Source organism: Rhineura floridana, chromosome 5 (assembly GCF_030035675.1).
Source record: "Rhineura floridana isolate rRhiFlo1 chromosome 5, rRhiFlo1.hap2, whole genome shotgun sequence".
Lineage (NCBI taxonomy): Eukaryota > Metazoa > Chordata > Lepidosauria > Squamata > Rhineuridae > Rhineura > Rhineura floridana.
Genome location: NC_084484.1, coordinates 60,306,580 through 60,326,819, shown reverse-complemented (window position 1 = coordinate 60,326,819; position 20,240 = coordinate 60,306,580). Strand labels below are relative to the sequence as shown.

The 20,240-nt window shown below is 40.9% G+C and overlaps 1 protein-coding gene across 12 annotated transcripts in view; it reads right to left on the bottom strand.

The window, feature by feature from the left end:
• Window positions 1-20,240, bottom strand: part of CRACDL (CRACD like) — a 112,642-nt gene that overhangs the window by 31,368 nt on the left and 61,034 nt on the right. For 10 of the 12 annotated variants that reach the window (XM_061626891.1, XM_061626880.1, XM_061626881.1 and 7 more), the window contains 5 exons: window positions 18,570-18,731; window positions 17,839-17,907; window positions 7,679-7,906; window positions 5,685-5,747; window positions 2,908-4,555 (listed from right to left, as the gene is read on the bottom strand). In XM_061626891.1, the coding sequence (XP_061482875.1) occupies window positions 2,908-4,555; window positions 5,685-5,747; window positions 7,679-7,906; window positions 17,839-17,907; window positions 18,570-18,731 (2,170 nt within the window). The remainder of the gene's footprint in view (window positions 1-2,907; window positions 4,556-5,684; window positions 5,748-7,678; window positions 7,907-17,838; window positions 17,908-18,569; window positions 18,732-20,240) is intronic. The other 2 variants (XM_061626882.1, XM_061626884.1) reach the window with 1 other exon arrangement.

The following is a 20,240-nucleotide window of genomic DNA, read 5'->3' as shown; positions in this document are numbered from 1 at the left end:
GTCCTATGTTCTTTGACAAAAATAGGACTCAAGCGTATGATCCATAAACTAGAGGAGTATTGTGACTCCCAAAATCTAAAGATCAACCAAGCAAAATCTAAAATTATGGTCAGTGGTAAATTTATGAAAGCAAAGAATAGATGGTCATTTAATGGGGTCCCAATAGAGCAAGTTCCAACTTTTAAATATCTAGGTATTCATTTATCAAACAATCTATCTTGGACTTCGCAAATCAAGGCAGCGGCTCAAGTCGGTTCCCAAGCCCTTGGTTTAACTAAAAGATTCTTTTTTACAAGGGGGGGCCAGCTCGTCCCCCCTATGTTGAAAATATTAAAAGCCAAAATACTCTCAAAGATCTTATATGGCTCAGAACTATGGAGGCCCTCAGCAGGATCCAACCTTGACTCTATTCAAAATGGCTTCATGAGGCAAGTGTTAGGGCTTCCCTCAGGGACTCCGTCAGCTCATCTCAGAGTGGAATTGGGATTGCCCTCAGTAGCTGCTCGTATTGATTTGGCCTATTTACGTTATTGGCTCCGTATTCTTAATAAAGATGACTCTACCCTAGTTAAGCAATGTTGGCAGGTTCAAATGCTATCAGGTGGTTGGGCGAAGAAATGCCAGTCGATTCTTTCTAAATATGATTTAACTCCAAATAGATTGATGGAATTGATTAATGCCGCTCTCCATAATTGGATTTTTGAGGGCGACGCTGCTCAAGATCGTATGTCCATTGTATCGACTCCATTCTCTATTTGGTTTCCATGTTTCAAATTAAATCATTTTTTGTTAAACTATTTAGATGTACTCGACAGGGCTCCTATCAGAAGAGCATTTACTACTCTCCGTTTCCAAATGATGCCAACTGTATACCTTGAGGGCCGCTATCGAGGTACACCCTTGACCCAACGTAAATGTATTTATGGCTGTGACGCAATTGAGGAAATCGTCCATTACTTATTGTATTGCCCACTCTACGATGAACCTAGGCATAAATTTTTATCAACCTTTCTAGCCTTTATAACACCTTGTACTGTTGAAGAGATGGTTATTACACTTTTATCTGATAATTTTAATTCAACTACCTTAGCGGTTGCTAATTTTGCTTTGGCAGCCCAAAAACTGACAGCGGCTTTTGCCAAAGAGTCAAATACCGTGACATAATCTCTCCCAATTATTATCTTTGTATGTATGTATTTTTGATATTGTCTGTATGTAGTGAGAATTGCACATGGCCTATGGCTAAGATTGCATTAAAGTTTATCTATCTATTAAGTATAACTTTGAGTATAATAACAATAATTTCTAGTAACAAATTTTATTCTTGATAGCATTACTGTCTATATTCATTTAACTGTCTTAATTAATCCCTACAGTAACCCAGTGTCTCCTATGCCTCTACTCTCTCTGTTCTCTTCCTACTGCCAAACTTCACCTTGGAAGCACCTTTAGTCAGGAACCTGCTTTTCCTTCGCCCCACGCTATAAAGCACGATGCACGTTAATGGCACTCTGTAAACAATACTGCTAGTTACTCCCAAGTATTGGAGTATTGGGCTATCCACATCAGACATTGGCTATTCTGTTTTCTCACAGGAGTAATTCAGAAGAACATTTTCATACATAAACACTTTTTAAACTGAGAAAGCCGCCCAAAGATGGTAGGCTATAATTTTAATTGTGAAAAATTTGTTAAAAATAAATAGCTACCAAATAAGTGAATGCAGCTCTGAAAGCAAAAGAAGCCCTTCCATGTCCTCTCTTCATGTACTATTATGTGGTATAATTTTGTAATGGAAAAATGAGTTTACTAATCATACAGGTACAAGGTACCTTGTGTTTATTTTCGCTTCCTTGCATATTTTTTTGTGAAAACAATCAAAAGGTCACCTTCCTTTGGGTTTATATAGTATTCACTTATCTGTTTAGTACTACTGTATACATACAGGCAGTATTTCTCCTTCATGTTAACTTACTTTTATTCTCCTTTTTGTTTTTAAATCCTCCTGCTTCCTTAGCATTGGCTCTTATAAGCAATGTACGAAGTACTGGCATATACAAAGTATTGCCAGAACATATTAAGTTTAAAAAACCATGCTTTTGGATCTTTTGGTTCAAAACAGATTTGATGTGCCCAAAAGCACAGCCAAGAGCTTCCACATACATGTTTACTGGGACTCTCAGATTTCCAAGGGTGTTTTCAGGGAACATGAAGGAATGCAGTGGGAAGTCCTGGAACATGCTCTGCCTGTAGCTCTCTGTGTACCACCCTTTGTCTGGAAATTCAAGCTGCCTATAACAACCTTATACTGGGTTGCCCCTCTAGCCCATTATTGTCTATTCTGACCAATAGCATCACTCCATGTCTCTCAGGCAATCTCAGGATTAAATCCGGGACCTTCTGTGTGCAAAGCATGTGGTCTATCACTGAGCTTCTTATTCCCCATAAGTCACTATTATTATCTTTGTTTCTTAATTGTTTTATTTAAGAAATTTATATACAAGAAAAGGCCACCACACAGTTTATAACATAGTATAATAAACCATACAATGTACATACCAATGTATATATTAATGATTTTAGTATAAAACACAAACTGAGCTTTTTAAACAGCTGATGGAAGAATCAGTAGGAAAGTTATCCTCCCCCCATTTCTCCTGCCCCATAAGCAATGTATAAACACTTTATGGTTTGCTTTGTTGCTGTAAAAATGACTTTTTAAAAATAGCTATGATCTTCCAGTTGAAATATATTTAGACCAGCAGTGGTGAACCTCTGGCCTGCAGGCCTAATTAAGCCTATCAGGCCTCTGAATTTGTCTCATGATGCTATTTTGAGCAAACCCCAAGATCCAGTTCCCTACCACTGATTTAGACACACACAAAATACTCAAGAGAGTATTCTTACCAGGCACTTCAGAAGGACTTGGTTTCTTCTCCAAATCTTTGTCTTCATTTTTAAAATCTTGATATTTGGTTACTTTTTCCTGCTTTTCTGTGTTTGTGTTAGTGCCAGTAATAACAAGGTGTTGTAAAATAGGCTTCCTTGGCAATGGAGGTTTTGTGCTACCCTGTTCAGGAGACTTTGATTTAGTTTTGAGGCTTTCATTTAAAAAGCTAGTGATATTTACATCAGTCATTTTTTTGACCTTTGCTTTTTCACCTTTTAGTGAAGACAAAGGTAGTTCCTCTTTTTCCAAATTAAACACTGCACTGTATCTTTTAAGCTCCTTTGAATCCTGTAAAGAAGTGTCTGTATATTTCAGTGATAAAGATGTAGATCTAAGATTGACTTGAAAGGGATTTTTATCTTCACAACTTGACTGTGCAGTACTAGATTGTTGTGGAGGACCAGTGGAAGAGACACTCACCAATGGTTTTGAACCTATGGGCTGGGGCAGGAGCCCAGCTACCACTCTGTCCGATGGTCTCCCAACAGTTTCCGATTCCAACTCTGATGGGGGTGCCCATTTGTTAGTGCAACTTTTTCTCTCTTGAGAGCAATTAATCTCCACATCCAATTTTACTTTCTCATTTCTTGTAGAGTTTTTAATTTTAGCCTGCAAGACCTGTATGGTTGGTGGATTTTCCCACTCTAAAGTGTCCTTCATATTCAAGCTGCTCGTCCTTGACCTTCCCCAAGCTGATGAGACAGAAAATTTTCTTAAGGCACTTTGATCACTGGCTTCTTTCTCTGCTTTACCCCCCAAAATCAGCACAGCAGGTACTGCTGGGTGACTGTTTTCTTTGTCAGATAGCTCCTGAATTTGTTTCATTTTTTCTAGGGTCAGAGAAGGAAGCTTATCTGTTTGCAACAATGGGACTATACAGGAAGTTTGGGAAAGATTGTTGCTGTCAGGATAGGGTAAATCTGTTAGCTGGAATGAACTTTTTGCTAAAAGACTGGTAGAATTCGGCAATGAAGAAGATGCCTTTATAGATCCCTTGTTAGAAATGTCTTCCAAAAGTGCCTTGGCATATTTGACTGTAGTTTTTTCTGTTCTATCTAATGTAGGGATCACATCTTCCTTGGCTGAAACATTCTCATCAGAAAGCATGTCATTTTTTGATGGCACATCACAAGTCCGTTTATTTTCTTGGTTTAAAATACTAAGTGATGTGCTACTTAAAAAACTGCAAGGGGAAATCTTTAGTGTTTCAGAGTGCTCTTTACCTTTTTGTGATTCTTGGTCTGAAAGAGGATATAGAGTGGCTGAATCTTTTTTAGGGTGAGAAAATGATGACAATGATGCAGTGTGTGATATTTCTTGTACGTTTTGGCTGCCCTCTGGTTTATTTTCACAGGGAAATGAGTCCAATTCAGAAGTGGTGTGCAGCACACAAGCTTTTTCATCTTGGTGATTCAAATGTTGAAGACCTTTTGATATTTCAGGTTGCTGGGAGAACACCAAATTTGCTAAAGGTGTACTTTCTGTCAGCTCCTGATGGCTGGAACTGTCACCTTCATACGTCAGGTCAGCGAACATCTCTTTACTTTCACTTTTGTCTTCTTCAGGAGTGCAGCTCAAGTCATTCTGAGATTCTGACAGAATTCTCTGAAAGAGGCAAAGGGAAGATTTATCATCTATTCTGTACATCACAACATTACTTTCATTTAGTTACTCACTGTCAAGATGGCAGAATCACCAGTGTTAAAACTTTCTTTCCCCAAAGACAACTCCTGCATTATTTTTAAGAGTTCATACATGAATTTGTTTCCTTACTACACATTAGAAATCATCAAGCAATACAGAAAAGGGTAATATAGTTGGCTACAAACAAAACCCTTTAACAACTAAATACACAGGGCAAACAAAAAGAAACTAAATATGTATATATGAACTTAGATTTCATAATTTCATAGCTCCCCTTTCCCTCAATAGGCCTTGTTTTGTGTTATTAAAAAGTAAATAAAAAGTTCAATGGATCTGCAATTTCATTATTTTATTTTTTACAACCTATAGCCATCTTAATTTTTTTATATACATGTTCTTTATTTTTTCTTTGAAGTAGGAAAAAGTCTTCCTGAAAGCTCATAAGGCAATTATTTATGTGCAAGTTGTTTTTAATATATATATATTCAGGGGATGGGAAGAAGCTCATATAAAAATAAGAGTTTAGGATTGACAAAATACACAGAAGTATATATCTTCTTATAATTCTTGTATTTATCTGTCTGTATAACTGCAATCCAGTCTTCCAACTGATTGTTTGGATGGGGACATTTTAAAAGTGAGACTTTGCATTCTAGAGATACAGTGGCTTTTTGGTCTCTTGCTGTTACTATTTTTCACACACCAAACAGGTCATGAAACCCAATCACCACAACAACTAAGGAAAAGTGCAGAGGGTGGGGGGATTACACACAGAAAGTAACACTGAAAGTGGGCAGACGGAGGGATTTCAGAGCAAATGGCAGAAGACTCAAGATGGGCTCCTTCTGGGAGGAAGGGTGGGATATAAATTTAATAAATCAATATAATAAATAAAATTAAGTACCTGTTATTAAAAGACCTAGCAATTATATTGAAAGCCTAATGGAGCAGAGAAAACAGTTATCCTTTAAAATTTATTTCCCCCCCAAAAGAATAATTTTACAGAAGATGGCCTTGCACCGTATGTTAAAGAAGACATAGGATTCCAATAAGCTAGCAGTCTTCAGGCTGCAATCCTATACACACTTACCTGGGAGTTACCCCAACTGAAATCAGTAGGACTTACTTTCAAGTAGAAATGCATAGGACTGAGCTGTAAAAGAAACACATTTCACCAGATTTAACCTACCTGCTAACCACGATTAACCACCATGATTCCTAACCACTATCTCCTAGAAACTGGGCCAACACTGGCAAGAGGAACAGCCATGCTGTGAGCTCTTCCCACACAATCTGGAACTTTTCATAATTTCATAAGTGGCCCCAGAAGACACTGCACTGCAGCATGCCAGAAATGCAATGAAAGAAGGGGCCCTAATATACTAGGGGTCATTGTGACATATCATTAGAAGACTGTGAGGTCACAGTAGAAAATAGTAATGAGTGAATTTAGCTAGACTTAGAATTTTTATGTCCAGTCCCATTCAGGAGTTGATAAGATTAACTCCTCTGTGAGGGAGCACCCAAGGCAGGGGCATGTTTGTACAGTGAAGCCTATTCTATGTAGAACAGAATGGCTTCACTATAAATGTGGCTTGAACACGTATTCACTGCACCAACACATATTCACTGCATTCCGGAGGTATTAGTTTTCAAGGCAGAAAATGTGTGTTCAAACCACTTCTACCACACTAAGAATGAATGCCTGACTTCATTATTTTAAAAGTGACTTAATAGGTCAAATTTCTAGAGATACAATAAATGATTTTGGAGAAGTTAGTCGTGAAACAAGAGAAGGAGTAACTCTTTTAACAGAATGCTAAAAATGTTACTTGCAATTTGGTCCAACCTGAGCATCTTTCACAGGGCCGGAGCCAGAGGATGGCCAGGTTGGGCCCTAGCCAAGGGCCCCTGCAGCCCAGAGAGGCCCCTCCATAGGGTGGGATAGTGCTGCTCCCATTTCATGATCCATGGCAGTGTTGGGTCCTGCAACCCAACCCGGCTGTGGATCATGGAGAGGGAGCACTCAGGCACCCCCTCAAATACAGATAGTGCAGGCTTCAAAAACCCTGAATGCATGCCCCACCTACCTCTCCCATCAGTGTAAATGCTATGTGTGCTTTGCACACATGCCTGCCTTCACCCAATATGGCGGTGGGGACTTCCCTAAGGGGCTATGCTCCTGCCACCATCTTGGTTGATGTCAGGCATCACACATCATTCACATGACACAACAGGTAGGTGGGGCATGTGGGTGGGCTTATTAGCTCAGTGTTGCCCATATGGGGGGGTGTTGAGCTACAGCACTGCAGGCCTGGGGCAGGCTGCTGCCCTAGTGTCTAGTCATGCCTGGTGCCAGCCCTGATCTTTCACACTTTTTTGCCTAGCTTTTGTGAGCTAAAACTGGTTTGGCTGTAGAGTTTTGCATTTTATGATTCTTGTATGCTTTAGCTTACCTGCCCCTTTTGCTTATGTTAAATTATTACTTATCTTGGCCTGAGCCTCTAGGAAGAGGTAAGCTACAAAGTTCAAGAAATAAGATGATGGTGTGATGATGGGTCCCCAAGAAGATAAAACAATGTGAGAGTTTTATAAGACACACTGTCCCAACCTTCTCCTTTTCTTCCCAGCCAATGTCTTTCTGTAATTTAGGATTAACATAATATGTTTCATTCTAGAAACTATAGTGGTATGCCTCTGAATGCCAGTTGCTGGGAAACATGAGTGGGGAGAGTGCTGTTGCACTCAGGTCCTAGTTGCAGGCCTTCCATAGGCATCTGGTTGGCCACTGTGAGAACAGGATGCTAGATGGGCCTTCAGTCTGATCCAGCAGGGCTCTTCTTATGTTAAGTGGAATTAAACAGGTCTGAGTAATAGACTGAAATGCATATACAATTTATTATCTCTACTTCCTGTGTTGTTGTTACAAAGACTAGCTGTTCTACTTTCCAACTGTTCCTTGTTCTCTGGTACAATAAAAATACACACATGAAACTCTCCCTAAATATCATTGATAAGAAAGCATAGCAATGGGGAATATGTATTTTAATATGTTTTTTCTCTCTCTCTTTTTCTCTCAATTACCGAAGGCAGTCTTCTTATTCTACTAGATCTTTGGTGCCGTGGTTTTACTAAAAGCTTGTGCTTAGCAGCTGAATTATCCAAGCAAGAAGAAAACTCAGCCGGAGTATCAAAATCAGCAGGAGGAGAGCAGCTGCAGTCAGATCTTTGTAGAGCTATAATTTTAGCACTTGATTGCTTGGGGAATAGCTGGCTTTCTGTAGAACAGGATCTCAAAGGACTTGATATGACCTAAACAAGGAGCCCCAAAAGAAGAGGGGGGGGGGGAAAGTGTCAAAATAAAAATTAAGCACACACACACAAAAGCAAAATTTAAAAGCACAATAAAACTTGCAAGTTTCTATGGAACTTTTAAACACCCATTTCATCAGCATTGGAATCAAATGTTGCCAGTCAATTTCTCAATTTGTTAGAGTCACTTTACACAGACTGTTTTTTCCCTCACACACAGGTTTATCTTTATGCTGGAGAAAAACATACAATTTGCAACTTGTACAGAGCTGTGAGTGTCCTTGCAAATCAGAAAGCAGGTATATGTAGCAGCTTCCTGATCTGCCTGAATGCAGGCTAAAGAACACATGCACAAAAAAGTTCCAAAGTATACATTTAAATACAATATTGCCAATGCTGTTGGGACCATAATCCAGTGTACCGATTTAATAGATACAGTAACAATAAATAGATACAGTAACACCATCTTATTTCACTCAACAAAAAATGAAGAATATTTATACAGTATTTAGATGCTAATATTGAAGGGCCAGTTCTGTTCCAAGTTCCATCTCCAGTGTTTCTGGGTCACTATAACTCTGCTGATTTAATGAATATCCTGCCATGGCAGCAAAAATGGGGTTCCCACACACTCTCCCATCTAGCCACTCAACAGACCCAGCCTAGTTTCAGCAAGTTTGCTGCCATGTCCCTTCAGACCATGCAATCCTATATATTAATAGTGAGTGCCCATTCTTATGTAGTCAACATGGCTCCATACACAACAAGAAGGAGATACCAACATGGCTGGGAAAAACCAAGGTTTGCAGAAGTACAAAACCAAGGCAAATGAGGTCCCAGTATACTCAGGGAGCAGAGAATGCAAACTGACTATTGGGCGAAAAAAAGCCCAGAAAATTATTTTTGGAATAAAATTGGAGTTGGAATGGAGCAATTGGAAACTGGAACATTACACACTGCATCATTCTGTGGTAGGTCCCACTTATCTTACACTAAATTTGATTCTACAGAACAAATGCCTTCCATAAAGTTAGGTTGCCCTTTAGGAAAAGCAGTATCAGTTGCAAACTATTTTTTGTTTGCAAAATATAAAATGTAGGATAACTTTTCTTTACCCATGTGCACCTTTGGTTTGGTACACTGCATTCTCTCCTTTCTCTTGCAGCGTATTGCAGTCAGAGGGATTCAAGTTCAGTTACAGTTGTTTTGATCTGTCTTTGACTCAGGACCTTCAGGTGTCTTCCAGAGTCTAAAACTGGAATAGTGACTGTGCTTTCAGCTTAAAACTAAGTGCCCATAAGCAATCTAAAATGTCATTCTTTTACATTTTATATTCCCTTTGGAAGACTTAAAAAGGTTGTTAGACTTAGGTTGTTTTATTGCATGTAATTATATCCAAATGAAGTGCTATGCATATTCTATTTTATATAAACACATTCCATCCACATACAATGTGCTCTGTTGGAGATTCTAAAGCAAATATTATGTATAAAATATTTTATGTATAAGATAGTATGCCAAAATTATGGAGAAGGTAGCAGTCAAAGCAAGCCATCAGGCCTCAACAGCTGAACCTGACACATTTCTGGACAGTTTCAACCAGCAGGACCTACTTCTTCTCAATTCAACTGCTCTATCACCCATAGGATAAATTTGCATAAGCACATACAATACTAAGTATTTCATCACATGACAAATTCTCACTGATTCTTGCATCAACATATGAACTATCTCCACTGAAAATCACGACAACTGAGGTGATATGGAAATTCTTGCCTGTGGAGTTTGTTTAGTGATGTCTCTTCAATATGTACAGCACTTGCATGTACAAAATTATCTCCAGCCATGTCTCTGTGAAACTCAGCTCCTCTTTGGTAATGCCCCCATTTGGAAACCGAGGCAAACAGTTTGTTTACTGTCCTATGGCCAAAGCAGGTTTGAAGTTTAGATTCATAAACCTGGCAGCCTTAGTGCTCTGTATACTGAACCAGTGAATTCCAGGAGAAATGGGGTTGGAGAGGAGTACTAGCAATTGTCAGCACTGGAAGCTACACTTTAAAAAACTTAAGTAATTTGTAAATGAAGTTCACTGTGTATGTTTTAATTCATCATCTCCAGAAAAAAAAAGTTCATTACTTTGCATTCTACCTTCCATCTCTTATGTGCCTACAATATCTCTAACTCTTTCCCAGCTCAGTGAGTAAATAGGATCCTTCAAGGGATGCTAAAAGACTCCTCAATCTGTTGGGTATCTGTGCTGCTGATTGAAGAAGGGCACCTATTCACTCACACTTAAGAACTGAGGGTGGGAGGAGGGGAGAGAGGGAGAGAAGAGAGATTGCCTCCAAGTATCCCTGCTCATGCTGGGTTGGATGAAGGCCTGATGGAAATTAGTCTCCCAAACAGAAAAATCAATAGGCATCATCAGTAAAGGACTTCAGCTAAATGCCCAACTAGGAATATTGGCTGAATAATTAGAGATGAATGTTATTTATTTAAAAGAATGTATAGATCACTTAATATTTTAAAAATCTCAAGTGGCATTAAAAATCTCTAAGCAGAATAAATGAACCTTGAGTACACTGCTTACCTGCTGTTTGTACTTGTCAAAAGTAACTTTTTAAGACAAGTCAACAGGAGGATAATCAAGAGCCTGAAATTCCCCTGGCTATTACCACATTAAGTTGTTTTTGTTATGGAAATATGCAGAGTAACTCAGCAGTCTGAACTGCGTGTGCCAGTGTGTGTATATACCTAAGTAGCAGGCTTTTACCGTGCATTTAGATCACTGAGACTTAAGACGTAGTAAAATAAGAAAAGCTACTTTATTTATAGAAATACGTAGTAGATAGGAAAGGCATACCTAGTTCTAACTAACTAAGTTGGAGGCGTGTGACGCCCTTCCCTGGCTCTCCCTGTCAGGTTCCTACCTGCTCATGGCTACTGCCTTTCACTAGGCACCACCAGGGACTCCACCAGTCCGGACTGTCCTTTTTTATGGTTTCTCTCTCCTCTCTAGCACAGATCTCAATAGATCCCCCTGCTAGGCAGCATCACCAGTCACGTTCTACAACCAATGTTCCCAGAGACCTTGCCTGAGTCTCTCTATCCGGTTACATTCGTGACTGCGTGCCTATGCTGTTCCCAACCCCCTTGTATCACTGCAGATAACTCATAACGCAGGGTTGCTCTAGATACTTATGAATGTTATAATCTCCTCTTCACCGCTGCCACCATTTGTTACTGTTTCCCTTCAGCCTTGGTCATTACCTTACCCTCCCTTCTGGTCTCTGAAACCCCAGCCAAGGATCAGGCCTTCGGTAAACCAAATATAGTTTTTATTAAATGACATTAATAACAAGATAACTTTGATAATGATCTACAAGCTTATGGTTTCATCTATTACTGTGATATTTGACTTATTACTAATCCGAACGCCACCTCCCTCCTTCTCCACACTCTCCTGACATACACCAACTCACACCCACCTCCCAACTCCACCAAAACAACCCACTCACGTCCACCCAGATTCAACTGTCATCCTTCCATTTATACTCTCAGCCATCCAAACACTCAGCCAATCATCCAGCATTCTACTGCTCATTTACTCCCCCCTCCTCTTTCATTCCACTTACCATGTATCTTCTATACAAACAGCACTTACCATATATACATTAATACAGGAACATCACATTCCCCCCCCTTAAAAATAACGGCAGAGTATTATTCCTGCTCTAGGATTCATACGCCGCGTTAACAATAAAACCAAGTCTTTATGGGGAAAATGTCATTTTTGTTCCTACGTCTGCGTCACATCACTGCAGTCCCAGCCACTTGCCTTGAAAGTCCATCGGCCAATACATTGTCCTTGCCTTTGATGAACTTGAAGTCCACTTGATAGTCTTGTAGAGCCCAGGACCACCTTTGCAGCATAGTGTTATGATTTTTCATAGTCTGTAACCATAACAAGGCCCGATGATCCGTCGTCACCGTAAATCTTCGTCCCCACACGTATGGGCGCAACTTGCTCAGTCCCCACACGACCGCTAGGCACTCCTTTTGGACGGACGAATAGTTTTTCTCCCTCGACGTCAGCTTGCGACTCAGATACGCCACCGGATGTCTGGTGCCTTCTCTCTCCTGCAGCAAGACGACTCCCAGCGTGAGGTCCGACGCATCTGTAGCCATGATGAATGGTTGCTCATAGTCTGGTGCTATTAATATAGGTCCTTGGCATAAGGCTTGCTTCAGAAGATCAAAAGCCTTTTGACATTCATCCGTCCACACCACACGCTCAGAACACTTTTTCTTTGTCAACTCATGCAAGGGGGTTGCGATTTCCCCAAAATCTTTCACAAACTTTCTATAAAAACCAGCCACGCCTAGAAATGCCCTAACTTGTTTTTTAGTTAAGGGGATAGGCCACAATTGTATTGCCTCAACTTTGCTCCATAAGGGGGTTATTTTCCCACTCCCCACCTTATGTCCTAAATAGATGACTTCATTCAATTCAAACTGGCATTTCTTAGCTTTTATTGTGAGGCCTGCTTTTCTTAATGCCTCTAATACTGTTGTAATTACATACGTCACTGTGTCAAGCTTTTCTCTTATGGTATATGGTCCCTCCCAGTTAGCCTGTAATTTATCATGTTTCCTGGGTATGAATGCCATAACCATATCTCCCACATCATATACACGTTCCCTGGCTGTTCTGTCATACCAGTAACTTTGCTTCTCCTGAGCTTGACTCAAATTCTTTTGTACAGCTTCCATCATCGATGTTAATTTGGTGCGGAAGTCTAATACAAAATCAACTACAGATGTTTTGTACTCTCCCAGGGTTCCTTCCCATGAATTTTTTAACAGTTCCAAAGGTCCCCTCACTTTTCTAGTGAACATCAGTTCAAAGGGTGAGAAGCCTGTTGACTCCTGAGGGACTTCTCTGTACGCGAATAAGAAGCACCCCAAACGTTCATCCCAGTCTTGTGGGTGATCTTGAACATAACTTCTTATCATGCCCTTCAGAACCCCATTAAATCTCTCAGTCAATCCGTTAGTGGCTGGATGGTAAGTGGTGGTCTTTAGATGTTTTAGACCACAACACTTCCACATACATTGCATCACTTCTCCCATGAATACACTGCCTTGATCCGTCAGCACTTCATGAGGGAAACCCAGCCTCATAAAGATTTTTAACAAAGCCTCTGCCACTACAGGGGCTTCTACGGATCTTAATGCTTCCGCGTCTGGGTACCTGGTGGCAAAATCCACCACCACCAATAGATATTTCTTGCCATGCCTTGTGGGTTTGGAAAAAGGGCCCACCAAATCTACTCCCACTCTATAAAAGGGTTGTCCAATTATAGGAAGGGGCTTTAAGGGTGCCTTAGTCTTTACTCCACTTTTTCCCACCTTTTGGCATATACCACAAGATAGACAATGTTGTTTTACATCTTTGGAGATATTTGGCCAATAATAGTGTGCAGCCAATCTCCTCTTGGTCTTTTTTATTCCCAGATGTCCTGCACATGGGACATTGTGGGCTACCTCTAGCAATCTGGTTCTGTATTTGCTAGGTACTATCAATTGCTTCACTGGTTCACATTCATCCTTTCTCTCAGCAGGCATCCACAGTCTATATAAAATCCCATTCTCACACACAATTTGATTCCTCAGCTTGTCAGTAAAGGGAATCTTTTGTGTCAGGGCTTGGTCCTTTATTTGCTTCAAACTTGTATCCTTATTCAGTTCTTCCCTGAACTGCTCTGCCTCATCACTAGAGACCACTTGATACAAGTTGTTTCTTTCAGCAGGCCTTCCAGGGGTTGCTATGGTGACCGTAGGCTCGAAAACAGGTTCCACCCTGTTTCCTGCAGCCCCTTTTAACATGGCTTCTGTTTCTCTGCCAAGCTGTTGTCTGGTTACCACATATATTTTTCCTTGTGCCCCCATTACATCTCTTCCCAGTATCACTGGTTCTTGTTGTTGGGCATTAATACCTACTTTATATTTTCCCTCTCTGCCTCTCCACTGCATTTTCACTAGGGCCATGGGTAAGCTTTCTGGTTGACCCCTCACTCCTTGGATAGTCACCGTTTCCTGAGGTAATATTTCCTCAGATTTCATTAAATCTGGCCTCAGTAACATCTGAGCGGCACCAGTATCAAGCAATGCCCAATAATTTGCCCCTTGAACACACACTTCTTCTCTTAGACTCGAATCCAAGTCTTTTACTTCTGTCCAGTTTATCTGGCAGAACTGAACCTTTTTCGTTGTTAGATCTTTTGGTTGTTTTTACTGCCCTTGCCTGAGCAGGATTACTAATGGGGTTGGCAACCTCACATTGAAAACGTAGGTGCCCCGGTCTACCACATTTATAGCATAATTTCTCCTCCATTTTAGGGTACACAGATCCACTCTGGGGTGTCCTGTGCCCTTCAGATTTTACTGGAGGACTCACTCGCTGTGGCACCACATCCTTTTTGCCACCATTATATGGTCTGGGTTTAAACTCTCTTGATGTTTTCCCCACCCAGCCAGTTCTATTGGAGGCAAAGTGATCCGCCATCTCTGCGGCCTCCTGCACCGATGTAGGGGAACGGTCTTTGACAAGGAGCCTTATTTCTGGTGGTAACTGATGGAATAATTGATCCAGTATCATGAGGCTTTTCACCTCTTCCACTGACTGAGCTTTGGCACTACTCATCCACTTTCCAAATATATCCATCAACTTTGCTCCCAGTTCAACAAAAGACCTCCCTGCTTGGATCTGACAGTTTCGGAATAACTTTCTAAAATAGTCAGGTCCCAGTCTGAACCTTTTGTATACTGCCTCTTTAAACTCGGCATATGTGACGGGCCTGTCTGAGGGGAAATATTGGTATGCCTCTGCCAACTCCCCCTTGATCAAGTTCGATAAATATTGCATATATTTATCCTCTGGTAGCCCCCATATTTGAGCTGCCTTTTCAAAGGTGCTGAGGTAAATTTGTGGATCTTGTCCAGGCTCAAACACCGCAAAATCTTTTGGTGTAACCTTTATTTTGGTTTCATTTCTTTCCTTTCTTGTTTCATCAGAATGAAACTTCTCTCTTTCAAATTTTAACTTTTCCACCTGTATCTCAGCATCCAATGCTCGTTGCTTCTCCCTCTCCTCAAACTCCATTCTCATTCTCTCAATTTCCAACTCCCTCTGCTTGTCTTTTTACTCAGTCTCCCTCCTCAATCTCTCAGTTTCCAACTCCCTCTGCTTGTCTTTTTCCTCAGCCTCCCTCCTCAATCTCTCAGTTTCCAGCTCCTGCTGTTTTTCCTTCTCTGCACCTTCCATCCTCAATCTCTCAGTTTCCAACTCACGTTCCCATCTTAACTTCTCTCTCAAGTACTCTATATAAGTGGGATTGCTTGAATACCCTTCTGGGGTCTCTTCCCTGACAGGTTGTTTTTGCTGGACAGTTGTAAAAGCTATTAGTGCTACCCTCAATTCATCTACCCCTTTACCCTCATGAGGTAAATTGAATGTTATGCACTTCTCCACCAGCTCCTCTCTTTTCATCTTTATGTATTCAGCCATATTGTTGGAGTTCACTCACTCTTTGCCACACACTCTTTGCCAGTCACTCTCACAAGTAATCTTTATTTGTTATTTCTGTTTGTCACACCACTGTTTAGGGACTCTCTATTTCATATCTGGACTCTCTTTTGTTCGTATCCCACTGCTGCCACCACCTGTGACGCCCTTCCCTGGCTCTCCCTGTCAGGTTCCTATCTGCTCGTGGCTACTGCCTTTCACTAGGCACCACCAGGGACTCCACCAGTCCGGACTGTCCTTTTTTATGGTTTCTCTCTCCGCTCTAGCACAGATCTCAATAGATCCCCCTGCTAGGCAGCACCACCAGTCACATTCTACAACCAATGTTCCCAGAGACCTTGCCTGAGTCTCTCTATCCGGTTACATTCGTGACTGCGTGCCTATGCTGTTCCCAACCCCCTTGTATCACTGCAGATAACTCATAACGCAGGGTTGCTCTAGATACTTATGAATGTTATAATCTCCTCTTCACTGCTGCCACCATTTGTTACTGTTTCCCTTCAGCCTTGGTCATTACCTTACCCTCCCTTCTGGTCTCTGAAACCCCAGCCAAGGATCAGGCCTTCGGTAAACCAAATATAGTTTTTATTAAATGACATTAATAACAAGATAACTCTGATAATGATCTATAAGCTTATGGTTTCATCTATTACTGTGATATTTGACTTATTACTAATCCGAACTCCACCTCCCTCCTTCTCCACACTCTCCTGACATACACCAACTCACACCCACCTCCCAACTCCACCAAAACAACCCACTCACGTCCACCCAGTTTCAACTGTCATCCTTCCATTTATACTCTCAGCCATCCAAACACTCAGCCAATCATCCAGCATTCTACTGCTCATTTACTCCCCCCTCCTCTTTCATTCCACTTGCCATGTATCTTCTATACAAACAGCACTTACCATATATACATTAATACATGAACATCAGAAGGCGCAATGCCCAGACTTGGGTATTATACAGCCATGAGATTATACAGCGTGGATTTTTCACATTCCACAATGCTAAATTGAAAATACCCCCATGCCATTCTGATGCTTCCCATAAGCTCATTTCAAAACAAAACCTTACAAAACATATAGTCCTGAACTCAGAAATGCTTGCTTAACAACCCTCACAATTTTCATGGCGATAAACAAAACATGTTACAAAATTCTTCCAAGCTACGCAGCAAGTGGATTGGACTGTGAAAGACCAACCCAAATTGTGTTTGCATTTTGACAAATTTGTAGGGCAGTCCAATATCTCTGAGAGGAGGTCAGGTCTCCTGCTCCCCTGGTGCATTCACTATAGCTTCCCAATTTCCCTGCTTTTTAAAGTTTGGTAGAAATAGCTGTGGGCTATAGATACATTCTTAAACCGCAAGGTTTTTTTGCCTGTTAGTGAATTACCCTCATGGTTCTGGAGAGAGAACAAAAACAGAGGTGTCTCCTCTCTGCTCGGACAGTCGAGAGAAAAAAAAAACAAAGGAAAGGGGGCAGATAAGCTTCCCTGAGCATATCAGTTTACAACAGAAGGAAGTTAGACAGGGAACAGCACAGGTAAAGGTAGGGAAGCCTAGTCAGCTGGAGGACGCTAACTCTACCTTCCTTCTGGAATACAAACAAAAGTACCCAAATAGGAATTGCACTTGCCCCACATCCAACAGTTTTTGTAGTGAAAAATAACATCTGACCGACGTTCTGCACATTGTCATCTCTTCCTAGAGGCTCAATTCAATGGTGCTTGAAAACTACAAGTATTAAAATCTATGATACATAAATTAACTTTTGAATAAGTATAATGCTAGAGAAGAATGATTCAGACCTATTCTATATGTCTGCCTGTACTTCCTAAGGCATCTGCAAAAGGTCTTGGTAAATATCCCCACAAAAATCCACAAGGCAAAAGACACTTTGCTGTTCCTGCTCAGTTCCTATTTGCACTGGCAACCCCCCTACACTGAACACAACCCATTAAACATGCCTCCATTTCATTTGGAAGCCAGGACTGGACAGGCACATTCCCTTCCTTTCTGAACAAAGAGTTGCAAAGAGCATTTCTCAGCGAACCAGTGCAGCAGCAGCTGATGTAGGTGCCTTTTCCCCCCACTGATGAGGGAGTATGTTTACATCATTTTGTAGCAGCCATTTTGTGTTATGACATGCCCCAAGGCAGCCATTTTATGCTTGATACAGAGGGACAAATTTTAAATGTGCCCACTAGCCCCAAAAGGTTTTCAACCCTTACTATAAAGGTTCAGGAATACCACAGTTGCTTCAGATTGTTGTCATTATGTATTATTTTCTTTCCCCAAAATACACACAAACACACACACACTCTTAATTAAATTTACCTGTTCTTCTTCTTCACTGCCTGTTCCAGCTAAACTCAAAGAGCTAAGATGCTTATGAGAGTCAGAGAACTGTGGGTGGAATGAGGAAAAGATTCAGTGATAGATGACAAAATGAGATGAGATATACAGACACACAGGCTACATGTTATACAAACCACAAAGCCACTATAGAAAATGTAAGCTGCAAGAAGAGAGTTTCTATGGCATTCTAAAAATTAGTAGGAATCCTAAAGATATGAAGATGGAAGATGTTTTTTGTTTTTTCAGAAAAGTGATGAAATCAGTATGTTCCTAGTGTAGCAGTGGGAGGATGGGACAGGGGACACAGATCAAGATCAGTCAGCATCATTCTTTCTTGATCATTTTTGCAACTCCTGGCCACTATTACAGTAAAACCAAAATTGTCAAAATGATACCAGAAGAATCTGTTACGATAAACTAAGCTATCCCCTAAATATTCAAGATGTGTTTTAGATCTTCTGGGGCTCACAGTCACGTCTAAACGTGTGCATTTTGTTTCTCAAAATAGCTTGTACTTGACAATGCAAGGTCCTACGTATTGCCTCCAAACACTTGGTTATCTATCTTTGTTACAAACTTCTCTTTTATGGAGATGGCCATTTACTACAATGTGCCAATTACTGAAATGTGGTTTCAACTGGTAAAACACAATGAAACAAATGATTGCATTCAAAATAATAACATGAAATGGCATGCTTGATTTATCCTACCTTTGCTGTAGTGGAATTCAGAATTTCCTGTAGCAAAGAAGTTTCTGGTGGACTTCTGGGTAACCCATCATCTTCTGAACTCATCCCAGTATCATCCATTCTTTTTGAAGGAGTTCCAAATGGAGATGAGACCCCTAATTTCCAATTCTGTTGGAGTTTCAACTACAAGGACAAATTTAAAGTACGCTTCAACGTATTTCCACCATTACTGAATGGCTGGGTCATGCTATACATTATTTTTATCCACCCAGATCTTTCCTGGCATAAGAGCAATGGGCCAGTTGATACCAGCCACCAGCAGTTCCCACAATCATAGTGTCTCCCTTTTCCTGAGACATGGCAATCATTAATGTAGAGTATACAAAAAGCAAAAGGTAGCTATGTTGGCCCAAAGAAACATTACAAAATCCATGTTTTGGCAACACTTTTATTAGGCCAACCAAATTACTAGGTTGGCCTAATTAAGCTATTGTATTAATGTGGATTTTGGAATGCTGGTTATGTTGTTTTATTCCACTTTTATGCTGTATCTTATTTGAAGGTGTTCAGACTAGTGATGGGGGAGAAATACGATTCAGTTCACCTCTACAGCTGAATCTATCACATTTGCTGAAACACAGCCCACCTTTGAAATGTGGAGAACTGAATTTAAGATTGGGAAAATGAGAAACAAAGGCACAGTGTGATTTATTATAATGCTTACTCATGGGCATAGCGTGTTTCTGTTGGTTGCTCTGTTGTCAAGGTCTCAAGAATAAAAATAACTGAATGTAGATCCTGGATCTGAACATGATATATCTGGGAGCCAGAAATGTGGGTTCAGGGAGCTTACTGACAGCCAACAACTATAATTGCTGCCAACGATGCCACAGTTCACATAGGTTTCTTCGTAATGAGAAAGGGACCAGGGCTGCATGCACATAAACTATGCACTGCATCACTAGCCCTTAATATGCCAATCCCAATTTTGGTTTTCATGCCACACAGCATGTTACCACTTAGTGAACTGGTGCACCTTGGTACTGAAGTTCTCTCTGGTGACTGAATGGTTCATAAGTTATTATGGATGGAGAACTGCTGGCCTCCAGGCAGGAAATGGCCAATAGCACCTCTTTATCTGGCCTACAGCCTGTCCTTCTCAGACTCACCCCTTTCTTCTCTGAGGGATAGAGGCCAAGGCTACCTGCTGCTGCTGCTCCCTTTCCCCCCCTCCAAGATTGTTTTCTGGCTATCTTGGGATACAGTCACTCGTACATGTGGAGCCAGCACTTTTCTCTGCTTCACTTTTCACTTTCATAGCTATTATTATTTCCCTCCTCCCTCTCCATCCATTCTCTGCCTCCCCCCAATCACCACTTTCAGCAAGTCTTGGCATGGAAAACAATGTCCCAACTTTGGATCCCACTATGAAAATGTTCTCTTCTGTTTCTGTTGACGATCTCTGGGGGAGGGAGGTAAAAAGGGGGGGGAGATAGACAGAAAGTGAGGGGGGCATGGGATCCATGGGGGAGTATATGTCTGCAAGCCTTTGTGCATCCAAAGTCGTTTCTCCTCACACAGCTGCTCCATGAAATTCTTTAAAGACAATTGGTGCTCCTTTCTCCTTTTGCCTCTCAGGCTTTCTATAGCTGCACTGAAAGGGATATTGTGGAAGGGGAAAACTGACTGAAC